The 13,115-nt window shown below is 40.3% G+C and overlaps 1 protein-coding gene across 9 annotated transcripts in view; it reads right to left on the bottom strand.

Moving 5' to 3' along the window:
- ARID1B (AT-rich interaction domain 1B) overlaps positions 1-13,115 on the bottom strand; it is a 325,355-nt gene that overhangs the window by 15,297 nt on the left and 296,943 nt on the right. For all 9 annotated transcript variants that reach the window (XM_027905010.1, XM_027905001.1, XM_027905021.1 and 6 more), the window contains 2 exons: positions 10,839-11,048; positions 7,265-7,469 (listed from right to left, as the gene is read on the bottom strand). In XM_027905010.1, coding sequence (XP_027760811.1) covers positions 7,265-7,469; positions 10,839-11,048 — 415 coding nt within the window. The remainder of the gene's footprint in view (positions 1-7,264; positions 7,470-10,838; positions 11,049-13,115) is intronic.

Here is a 13,115-nt window from a genome sequence, read left to right on the forward strand (position 1 = left end):
ATTGTATTTGGCATAGCTTCTTCATATAATCACTATCACAACACACGTTTATAAGGCAAATTTCAGCCAGAAGCTTTTAATCACAAATTTAAGCTACTATATTAATATAAATTCATCATTTCATTTAGCACTAAAAAGCAGACATTTCCATGGTGAAAGATGGCCAATGATTAGTGGCACACTGATCCCTATGTCAACTTTGAGATAGCACAGGAAAAGATTGCATTTCAGAAATGCAAAAGGCAATCTGAGATCAGAAGAAAATGCTCACTGAAAGTACAATTTGAACAGGAAGCTATAGCTAACACTCCCAAGAGAATTACAAAAATAGCAACGGACACTTTAACAAAATGAAGTCAGAGTCAGTCATTGTAAAGCATGTGTAACAAGACCAGGTCAATTCTGCAAAGCATTCTACCTAATCTGCGAAGACGTATATGCTGAGATCTCTGAAAGCAATGGAATATCTGCTCCTGTGTCCCCTTTAACCACTGTAAATAGCTTGATATTCTTGATATGACAAGTGTAGAAAAGCATTTACTTTTGTATTCTGATGAGACTGAGCAGCAATAAGGGCATTAAATGTATACACCATATAAGCTAATGATATCAAATACATCCAGACCAGTCTTTCACAGTACATACTGAAGTTACTATTTTCCTATGATTATTGAGGAGAAACAGTCCTCAACCCCAAGGATCTGATTTAGTAGTTTTATGATTTAGAGGGTAGTAAGTGGGGATTAGTAATGACATCTAAGCCTTGGATCTGACTGGCCTTGCAGCAGAAATTCTACACAAGGAGAAATTGTAGGATTCAAGTCTTTAGATGCAATTGGGAAAAAATTAACAACAGAAAAATTCACAAATCTAACAGACTCCGAAAGATGTGGGTTTGGCTTGAGAGGCCCTTCTTTTTTTATGAACTGTCACGTAAGCATTTTATAGTGCCTAACTATATACATTCAACAACCAATTAACAAAACTTTATAAATTACTGTTAGAAGGAAAATAGCAACAAGCAGTATGGGCTTTTCTTCTGCATGTGAAAGAGAGAGTAGTTTATAATTGACTCAGAATCCTAGAACACTCATCATCTTGACAGGCAGAGCTTGTTTTTAACTGAAGAACACCTTTTTTATATGTGTTTCATTTATATCCGTAACACATGTTCCCCTATCTGGAAATCAGTCTCAGTAGCAAGTACATATGTAAAATCCACATTGTGTAGACCACATTGTTCTTGTCCTCAGATTTCTGAGGCATGTTTGGATCATGCTCACATAATAATGAGATTCTAAAAAAAGTTTAAAAAAAGGTCTCTGATTGCATTAATACAGTAACATTTGCAACAATTAATGCTACAGTTAACCGAAGGCTTTAGTGCTATAACACAATAAAATCCATGTGATAATAAAAACCCCTCATCATATTCACAAAAAACCAGCCCTTTGTAAATATGACCCCTGAGTGGGCCAGGATCATTCTCCCGCCCTTGAGCTTCAAACGCAATTCTAGATTCTTCTCGAAAACTTGAAAGCATTTCTGAGTTAACCCATACATTGTCACATACCATCTTGCTATATTAGAAACATGTAAGTAAATATTTTAGTGTACCCATATAGTTACTGTAAATTCTGATATTGCCTAACCCTGCACATTTCTCTTATGGTGGGCTATTAAGCAGCAATTAAGTTCTTCCCTACCCTACCTGAGCAAGAGCTTGATTCATATCCCAAGTAAACCAAAAGAAAACAAGTAAAAGATCTTTTCAGTATTTATGGGCTGCTGGAATGCAGAATCTTTATTATGAATAACAATGTGTTTTATATAACCTTATATAAAGAAAGGTTCAAAAGCAAAAAGAATATAACCACCTGAAAAGCTACGTGTCAAGTTTCTATCTTCTGGGTGGTGATTACAGGGCTGGTTATTTTTCCTCAGACTCTTTCTAAATCACTGGTTATAAAGAAGTGAAAAAATGGAAGGCAAATGCTATCATGAGAAGTGCAAAGTTTCTGGTACTGCTTTGCTAATACATTTTGCCCTTGACCTCTATTGGGTCAGGTACACTTCTACAGAATTGGGACTGCAAGTGTTTCAATCTCTGGCTTAGGACACCATCTTCCAAGAAGAGCCTGTATTTCATATTTCACCATAAATTTTACACTTGCTAAGCTGCACTCTGGAATTTTTACATCTATCTTTGCACAGTTTTTATTATGTTTGATGTTTAATTTTGATTGTGGACATCCTGAAATAGAAAATGCATTTTTTAAAGTGCTTCATAAGCTTCAGTATTAAACAAAGAACTAAGAAGGAAGGCAAACAACAATGTTCTTTTAGGAAAGGTAATCTCTGCTTACATGATTCTGTAGCTATCTTGGGGTCAGTCCAGGAAAAAACCTGTATGTACACAGCTATTGAATTCCTCATCTCACATCCACATCTAAACAACACTTGTCTTTCAAGCATCATAACAGATTCATAGATTCATAAGACTATGTTTTTAACAATAGAAAATGCATAAAAGATTAAATACAATTGACATCTTGGTCAGTGAGAAGGTGAGGTGTCCTACAAACTCTTCCACAGTTCACTCAATGGCATGTGTTATTCTGTGCAACATGGAATTATAGTACTGGCATGGCTTTTTCCTTGCAAAGACTGCATGGCAGTGAATAGTACTTTGAGGAAAGACCCTTATTTACCAGAAAAGAAATATGCAGCTGAAAAAAGATATCTTTCTCTTGCCAGCAACTTTTTTCCATTCGGGAAAAAAAAAAAAAAAAGAAGAATGCAGCTTCTTCAAGCTCCATTAATACGAAGCCTGACATGCTCTCTAGGATATCCCTACCTTTTGCCAGAAGCTACAAATGTATACTCTAAAGTAAACAATGGAAAGGTTACTGAAGGTTAAGTACATTCACATACTTCAGAGTGAACAGCCAGACACCACGCTGGGTAGATAATTTACACAGCACGAACCCAGTGCCCCAGTTAGGCTGGGCTGGTGGCTGGTGGCTACTGCAGGGCTCCCCTGGGCAGGCATAGATGCAGGCATGGGGGCATCTCTGGCTGTCCCCTCATCCACCCCTCCCAAGCCCTGCCCATCATCAGTGGGGATTCCCTGGCTGGCCTCATGACATGCTCCATGACATCACCTGCCTGCTAATAATAGCACTTCAGTCAGCCACCCGCCAGCAGAGACGGATGGGTTTGGTTACAGATGCACTCGCTGAATGGCTGTGTGGCGCTGTGTCCTGTCCCCCCCGCCATCCCCCTCCCCAAGTCTTGTTTCTCTGCTGCCAAGGAAACATAGGGAACACACTCTCAGCGCATTGTCGCTCCCTCTTTCCAGCACAAGCACACGATTTTTCCACGTTTGCTGTAATGAAATCTCTGTTGACATCAAGGCCAGTTGCTGAGTGTTACTCACAAGCATCCTCAGCTGTACCACTATGGTCATCCTGTTCATTCAGTACAGGATAAACTCTCAGCTGGTCATTTTGGGAGTCGTGCATATACAACCTCACACTGCAGCTAAGAATTGAGAGTGCCAGAGTACAGCAACAGAAAAGAACTCCTTCATACTGATGCTCTTCTGGAACTTGCTCTCCAGCATCCATCAGTGCTTAGTGTAATGGCCCCAGAATTTTTCTCAGTTTAGAACTTGCCACGTAATTTGTGCATATTTTGGTCAAAACTATCAAACATATATGACAGAGAGAGGATTTTATCTTTGTACCCGCTTCTGCAAAGCACTGGAGCACTAGAAGGATGCCTATGAAGACCTACAATGCCTCTCTCTGTATAAGGGATTTTCTACACAGCAGCAAAGTCACCAACAGTTCACATGGATTTTGGCACAGACCCAACAACCAGGACTTAAGGCCAACAGGGGTCCTCTAATAGTTAGCCTGTCATTAGGCATCTTCACTGCTGACGGCATTACCTGACCCAGACAGGTCACAAGCATGTCGCCAACTTGCACAACCTCAGAGCAAAGCAAGGCACACCAAAACACGTTCAGGCCCCCACCTCTCCCTAGGAGCTTTATGAAAAAGCAGAAGAGGCTCTGACAGTGATACAAAGCCAGAACATTTATTAAAATGGGCACCTAATCCTAACCCCAACACCTTGGTTACTGTGCAAATCTCTGCTGATCAAGGCCACACAGCCTGTCACTTTGTTGTTCTACTCACTTTTTTTTTCAACTTCTTGTAAGTTCTGACACTATTTATGAACTGCACTAGCACTAAATTATTCAATCCTTTATGTACTATTTACCTTACTAATTAAGTTTCAAAAAAACAAGTGATGGGAGAATCCCAAATGTGCTACAAGCAAATGGACTAACACATGGACTTAAGACCATTGCCTTGCAGACCCATAAATTTGATGTACACACTGCATCCTTTCCTTGACTGTGTTCTTCAATATCAATCTCCTCACCATGGTTTGTTGTTTCCTAGCATTCACTCTGTGACTGCATTATAAAGGTCATCTGTGAGGCAGTCACACAACCACTCCTTGGAGACATCTGCAAGAACAGATTTGTTCTAAGCTGCACTTCAGCCTGCTCCCACCTTGCGTAACATCTACCTGGGAACTACGACAACACTGGGACTGAATTCTTCTCTGTACCAGAAAGGCTGCCAGCCCTGATGTATTCTTTTGAGCAAGTGAAATACTTAATTTTAGAAGCTGTATGAAGATCAGTTGATTTTCAAGTTTGCAAGACTTGTTTCATAGCGTCAGCTAATTGGAATTGGACAAACTACAACACCCTCCACTCTGAGACAAGTCCCTCTGCTTTTCTACCAGAATTAACTTCAGCCACAATACTGTAACTAGTTCTCTGTAAATGGATTTGTCTTCAAAGTGGCTTTGCCTACACTGAGCGAACTGCACAAGTTAAAGCAAGGACTTTTGGAAGCTACTCCTTCTTGTTGTGCTGGGCTCCCCTTCCCTCTGAATGCCAAAGAGTAACAGATTATCTGAAGTGCGTCTACAACTCTGCTTCTTTTGTGCAGTTAAAATGTTAATGTTGGTATATACTACAGGAAAAGGAACAAGAAAAAAGCTGACTATTAAAAAGAACAGGCTTGTACTTTCTGAGGCATCTATACCTCAGCGGGATTTCATGTACTAAAGCTGATACACACTGCGAAAGCCTTTCTCTGTACAGAAGTGCAGTCCCATTCAGTGACACAAGCTCTTTTCTCTACAACAAAACAAACCTTGAGATCCTTGCTTGCTTCCCCCTCTTCTAGTCTCTATGTCCTGCTGTGTTTTTATTTTAGAAAAATAGTTTCAGTTCTCCTCACAGACAGCTTGCTTGGAAGTTATGATAAATTTAAACTTGGACTTTGCTATTTTCATGTGTAGCGTTATAATGCAAAAGGACCCTGTAAAAGTGGTACATCTGACATTTTTATTCCTTTGCTTCATGTCTATATATTTAAATAATGGTTCTTCATCTCAAAATTCAGCCAAATCAACTACTGAGAGCAGTCTTAGCAAGAGGTAAGGGAGGAGAGAGCAAAGCAAAATACTCTTTCATTTTTAGAAACAGATTAATTTCCACCTCAGAGTCCTAAACAAGCCCAACAGTTTCAGCTTCCCTTACCAGTCTTCTCAGAAGGTGATGGGCACCTCCAACATATTTTATTTTTTCAGCCGTGCACATTCAGGACACTCTGTACTCATTTCAGACAGATAGACATTTGGACTAAGGGCTTCACTTCTAGTACCAAATGTTTTTCTCCATCTTCTAAGCTGGTACTGCAATGTAATCTAGTCATCCTCTCTATTAAACAATCGCCTCTGGTGTACCTGATAACCCTAGGTTTTAATAAGGTGGAGCAAAAGTTTAAGTTATTACATAAAGATGTTCTTAGGAAGATTTTAACTAAACACTACCCCAAATCTTTGCACTGAATAAATCAGGCTGAGAAAGATTTAAGCCTTATCGCTGTTAGCTTTTCTGTACTGACAAAGCTCTATGGTAAGAAATGCTCTTGGAAAGGCCAGAACTTTATTATATGATTATAAAGGTCTTTGCATTTTTCTAGTATCCTCAATAGTGTACTGGAGTCATGCAGTTGCAAACTGTCTGAAGAGGTTGCTGGGTCCCTGACTCTCTATTTCCCATTTTCAGCCAGTGAACTGCACTAACAGAAATTAAGTGATTTAACACTTTCCTAAAACTGCCTTCTAATGCAGGAAAATGCTGTAAACATTCCAGGAATTATATTCTCTTGGCAATAACAGATGCTGGTCTGCCTAGTAGTAATTGTGACAGTAGTTTACAAATTTTGTCGAATTATTCTGTTGGTCAAAAAAGCTAATAACCAAAGCAATAACCCAAAATAATCAAAGGAAACTTTTCCTCTTCCATGGGTAGTCCAAAAGTCAAAATCATACTATGACTCTTCCTACGTACTTATAATGTTTCTACTCAAGGACTGTCCTGCCTTCAATATCAACTGTGATTATCAAATCCTGAGAATCTTAAATTAAATGAGTTTAGAAAGAAAACAGTGATTTCAAACATCACAACATACATGAAAAAAAAGAACAGCTAAAATAAAGTAATTTCGGTTCCAGTTTTTCAGATGAGAAGATAAAGACAGTGATGCTAACGACTTATCAGACACACAGGATTAGCAACAAAAGAACAGAGAGCGTGCCTCCAAACTATGACGTCTGGCAGTGGGGATGCACCATACTCTCAGCTCTCCATCTGCCACCCATTCAGTGTGAGCTGTATCAGAGTAACCATCTGAGACCTGCTGTTCAGTCCAGCATCTGCCATCCTGACTCCAACTGAAGCCTTACTGGCCAACAGTTGTGTTGGAAGTGCACCTTCAGATTCACAGCAAGGGAAGTGTAAGTACCAGAGTCTTATTTTTAGACAAATGGATGCTCTTTTCAGGCTGCCTCCTGTCCTACAGTGCAATCACATCCACGCAGAACACTGTTCTTCTTATTATCCCAATGTAACTCTGAACATTATGGGCACATAGTCCTTTTAAGTTGGAGTGAGCAAGGACAAACCAGACACATGACTGCAGATGGCCCTTCAGAGTTAAATCTGACTTGACTCAGCTCCAAGTTTGAGAACAAGATGCCAGCAACAGATTTATCCTAGTTGTTTGTCCAGCATTAGCAAGACATGCTTCTAAATATATAAACTGTAACCTAGTATCTTTCGCATTCAAAAATGGTTGTGTAAGAGGCTGCAGTTCATTTGACTTACCAGGAGATGGCGGCTGAATCTTAGGTTGTTTCTTGGTATCTCCGGTGCTGAAGACTTCTGGAGGGGGCTCCTCCCCTCGCTCAATCTTGCACTCGAAGGCAAACAGGTACTGGATGTATTGTTTTTTCAGGGAGCTGGCTGCGCTGCTCGAAGTGCCTACGTTCAAGGTGGTTGCCAGCTCACGCCACTTCTTGTTTTTATTAACCTAGCAAAGTAAACAGCAGAATCATTGGTTTGCAGCAAAGTGTTTTGTTTAAGTCAGGAAACTAAATAGGAAAAAAAAAAAGCACTTAATGTCTTGGTTTACTTTTTTTATTTTCCTCTTTTAACTAATGCTCATTACTCCCACACGCAGTAATGCACAGACAGCATTTACAGTTATAAAACCATTAAGGAACCTGCTGATAGCTACATAAAAAGCCTTGCTTGTGGAGTCTTCTGCATGGCGCATCCTTTAAATGTCTAACACCCTTCCAGGGCCTATGCTCTTCAGTTTAGCAATCCATTTCCAAGCAAATTCCTGCTCATTCTCTCCCTCTCTGACACCCACTCACAACCCACCCCATTCTAATTAAAAAGCAGCTTCTAAAAACTAATTTAGAAAGCAGTAACAGTGTTACTCTGCAATTTAAGTGTTTGAGCATTAATATGAAAAATAAATTTTTCTCCCAAATAGCCACCAGCTGTCAAACAGTTCAGCTTGTAATTCCTGGTTCAAGTCCTTTCACTTCAGTGCGTCTTGCAGGGACAGATCAATGATCCTCTGGCTAGATGAGAGGCACAGTGAAGCCAGGCCCCTTAATTAATTAAGGCAGACTTCAAACACACACGGCTAGTCCAGCAATACTTTGTATTACAATGCTGCCTCCACAATCCACTGTGAGTCTTGTTTGCAGTGTAAGGCTGAGAATATTGAAAGACTCTGCTCATGAGTCCCTCAAACAGAGATGATCTGTAATAACAGCGAAGTTCATTTGTCATCCTGGATGATGCCACTGGCTCACTCAGCTGTACCACTCATAGCAGCCAGGTTTTTTTCTGTAATACCTGATGCTCTCAAGTTCATTCAACCAGTTATGCAATTGTTAGGTATGATCCAAGGAGAGCGGTCAGCACCAACATAAATGGGCTTTAAACATCTGAGAATCCCAGCTTTTGCTGAGGAACAATCCTGATTTCATGATGTCTGCTACTTGCCCTGAGGCCTGAGATTTTAATGACTCCAATTTAACTTCCATAGCTAGAAAGGTTATCATTAGCCATACTGTTCCTTAGTCTGTGTGACAGCAAAGGAAACATTTTTTATGTTTCTCTGTAACACCGTAACTGCTGCCAGTCAGCAAAGATTTTTCGAGGACAGCATTAAAAGCAATGCTTTTAATGGGATGGCTACACGAAGTGTTTTTATTTCTCTGGTCCACCCTGCAAGAACCCAGGAGTTAAAGAAGACCACATTTTCATACGCTGCCCCTGTTGAGGCCTGAAATCCAGTTACACAGCTCTTTGTTCCTACTGGCTTACAGTTAAGTGGTGCATAATGAACACATTGCATAATGCAAACAGAAACGTTCATGCCTAAATGCCCAGTATACTGGCATTTAAAAGAAGACTGCCAACAGCTGGTCTGTTCATGTTTGGACCCCATCAACTGCAACTATTCAGACAGAGAATATGCACCACTGCTGCACAGCTTCACTCCCTGTCACTCTCCAGGCAGAACCATGAGATGTGGAGTGCAGCAGTTGGAGCCACAGCTTTTTAGGAGGGCATCACACAGATGTATTTAAATAAAACTCGGCAAGCAAAGCTCTGCACCTCTCAGTAGCTCTTAACAGATAAACACAGCAAACATTCATGCGGGTACACCAGCAAAACCAGAAGCCTTTATTTTAAGTGTAAATTTTTAGCAGTACCGAAGCACATGCATTTGTAACTCAAGCTCTCAAAAATCAGTATAAGCGAACAATATCTGTTCTTCAGCAAAGCATAATGTCTGCTGATGAAAATCAACACTGAATGTCCCAAAATAAAATAAACTTCCATAATAAGAAAACATGAATGACTCTCTAGAATATCTCATCTGCCCCTAATCTTGCCTAATTTTTGATGCTAAGAGTCATACTATGGGCACAACCATGCTGATATGACATGATTTACCAGTAATAAAGTTTCTGAGCAAAAAGTAATCAAATCTGTATGATGCTGGGGGGCATAAGCTGATCACTAAAGATGTCAGCATAGTATCTCTTACCCATATACAGCATTTAACAACTGGCAAGGTGAATTATACTAAGTTTCTTTGCCTTCCTTTAATAACAGGAGTAGCTAAAATCCCTGGATTTGAAGGGCCAAGGATCTAATTCAGTAGTCAAATCCTATGTTGTGAGGCATACTTTTAAAAATAGCTTTGAAAACGGTACTAATTGATGTTGGACATTCCTGAACTAACCACACAGATTATTAGAATGTATTCTTTCTGAGGATCTAATTTGCTTGCCATATTTTTGAGTTAATAGTTTGTAATTAGTGTAAAATGGTGTCTATTTTAGTTTTACATGTTTTATATTAAATATTGCACATATTTATCTACACAGCCATGTGTAAGACCTCATTTTGCAAGGCATTAAACATCTACAAATGTCCCTAAATCCACAGAAATTATGGATCTTTGCACTTCGTAATAGTTTCTAGCACCTAGCCAGAATGATCCCCCAGATGCAAGGGATGCTTTGTAAAAGCATCAGGCAAGGACAGGAGACTTTGAATGCTGAATCTAAGACTTCAAATACTGACCATTTTCTCCTGCTTTCCCTTTTGATGGTGCTAGACAATTAAACATTTCATTTTGCTCTGTGGTGGTCAATCTTACTGAACTGGTGAATAATTTCCAAACGTCCCTTCGCAAAACTTCTAGTTAACTGGTGAGAACACAAACAAAAGCTTCTCCCTCCCATCTGTGATGTTTTTTATTCTCAGCTCTTCCTGCTTTCATTTTCCTTCAACTCATTTAAGTAATTCACCTTTTCCTTGTAATCATTATGTTTGCAAGGCAACCCAAAATATCCTGTAAGCATTTTCCCAACACCGGCAAAGCACAGTCTGTGTCTAAGAAACAAATGTACTACACAGAGACACTCAGAGATGAAAGGTTTGGGATGAAGGACTGTACTTTAAGCATATATCTGTGCTTCTCTGGAGAGATGAACTGAATTGTCCAAGAGGCTGTATCACTATCTGAGAAAGATGGATTTAAAAATCTCCTTTCGTTTTAACTCTATCATCTGCTTCTTATAACTTTGATTCAGTGGCCTTTTCTTCTTTTCTTCTCTAGATTCCTCTGAACAGGCAACAATTTCAGCTCTCTATAGCAATGGTCAATCTTGATTCAAACTCTGAAGTTTTAGGGCCATTATACAGCCCAAAATGAACTCCAGACAGATATTAAAGCATGAAACTATTTCTTCAACAACACTGTCAAGGCTGAAAACAAAATGGTGTATCCAGCAGGAAATAATCTAGAAAGAAAAGGTGCATTGCCTTTTCAAAAGGTTCACTTTCAAGCACTTCTTCTTACCTGTGCTAAACCTCCAATCTCTTTGACGCAAACATAGAGCCTGAACAAGTCCAAGGGCTTCTTTCCCACAGCTGGCAGACTGGCCACAGGCGTGCCCCTCTCCTCCATGAATGTCAGGTACCGATCCACCCACATCTTTCTCTCTGGCTCATTTCCTAGCTCATAGACTTTAGTGATCTTCTCGCCAGTTGTGGTGGAGGAACTCGATTTCTAAATCGCAAGAAGAAAAGAAAGAGTTGGGGGAAGGGTGGGAGGGGAAGGGAAGAGAAAGTAAGAAACTCACAACATTGAAAAAGAGAAGATGTCAAACAAACTAAAGCTATCACACAACAGTCAGGAATGAAGGCTACTAGTTCAGGCACAAACAGTACATTCTGTCCATATATGGAAAAGTCACCTTTTTAAATAAAGGGCCCAAACTCCCCATTTTCATATTTCTTTCACTGATCTGAACTTTGGATCCCAGAAGGCAAGTTTCTGATGTTGCCTCATGTTATTTTAAGAAGAGGTAGCTCTCACACAGTGCTTCTCATCCACTTATCTCAAGGTGCTTTGCAAGCAATCATTTTGGCAAAATTAAGTTTGTCCCATGGAAGTCTAGAAAATCCTAAAAATCATCTTTGCTCTCAAAGAGGGCTAGAAAACTTGAAAGTGATTCTCCAGAGCAGGTACTACACAAAAATAGCCTAAAGTGCAAATCACAGCAAAGCAGTGTTCTCTTTGGAGCCACAAATGGTTACTTTATTACTTCTTCACACCACTGCTGGCCAAAAAGCAAGATGAGCAAGGGTGCCTACAGGAGCCTACAAGGAGACTGGTGGCTCTTTGTGAACTGCCAATTACCTGCCTGATCCAATTAGGCTTATGAGTAGCTACTACTCTCCTCCCCTGACAGAGGACAGAAGATACCCATCTCACATGTCCTACCTTGCAAAGGGAATGTGTATTACGACCTTCAGAAAACCAAGGATGGGCAGCACTTAGAGCTGAACCACCACTAGGAAAAGCAAAAGAGCTGGCAAGAGCAGAATTCCGTCTCCGCAACAGAGAGGCTGGAGTGAACCTGTTTTCCTGCTGCTCTTTGGGCTTTACAGCCAATGAAAGCTCATGTTATGTTTGATTCCCCCCCACCTTTTTTTTTTTTTTTTTTCAATGTGGAGATGGCAGAAAGCACTGAGGCTGCTACAGAAGCTATAAATTCTCACCCTTTCTTTTCTGTGCAATATAATCCTGTGAGCTTGGCTCTACGTCATGTGTGGACAGGCCTTGTTGCACCCTCTACCCGAGCTGCTTCTGATCTGACGGCAGAGAGGGGCTGCTGCTGCAGGAAGACCCTCCCACTTGCAGAAGGTGAAGTGATTTACTCAGCAGTGGAAGATGGGAATGGTTCAGAATCAAACACAAGGGAAAAAGACTGACATGCAGCCTTGGGAAAGGAGCCAAATACGTGAAGGGAAACATATCCTTTATGTCTGTATAGTAAAATCCTAAACTTTGTTGTTGATTGCAGCAGACACTTCTTTAAACTCATCTAGTCAATCACTCTTTCCCTCCTTTGCCTTTTCCTTACTTTGAACAGAAGACAGCACAATTCTCAAGTAAACAGAAACTCATTCCTAGTTGAACATCTCTAAAGAAGACCCTAGCTGTACCTCACAGATGCTACAGAAGGACCCGCTTCGTCCATGTCCCCACACAGCATTGGTGAGGCTTGGCACTAAATGCCATGAAAGACGGATTCAGTGGGGAAGAACCCCACTGCCAATGATTTTAAAAGCATTCCCACCATTTATCTCGCATGTTAGCCTGGAAAATATAACAGTCTCTCCATCTCCTTCCAGCCATCAGCTGAAACTTGGCAACGTTGGAAGAGAGTCAGGAGAAAAGAAACATAAAGCCAAGGGGGGTGACCTAGTAGTTCCATGAGCCATTGCTGTTCTTTCCAGTGAACGGATATTCATTTTAATTATATAAATAGCCTCCTGTAAAGTTTTCTGCCTTGCTGACACTGAAACTTCTTCACAGCAGTCCTTCCTACAGACAGATATGATTACCTTTCTTACTTAGAAATAAGGTGCACTCCTGAATTTACTTGAGCCAGACTCAGTTGCGTTACAACTCCTACTGAAGTCAGAGCCAAGCCTGAATTTGTTTTACTAATACTAAGTGGCTGGCAGGAAAGTACTTTGACATGAATCCTGCAGATTATGCAAAGAAAGCACAAACTGATTCTGTAATGGCAACCAGTTTACTCAAGAGCATCACTTGCTATGTAAC

Source organism: Empidonax traillii, unplaced genomic scaffold (assembly GCF_003031625.1).
Source record: "Empidonax traillii isolate 1590-97213 ecotype Southwest subspecies unplaced genomic scaffold, ASM303162v1 scaffold24:size2376012, whole genome shotgun sequence".
Taxonomy (NCBI): domain Eukaryota; kingdom Metazoa; phylum Chordata; class Aves; order Passeriformes; family Tyrannidae; genus Empidonax; species Empidonax traillii.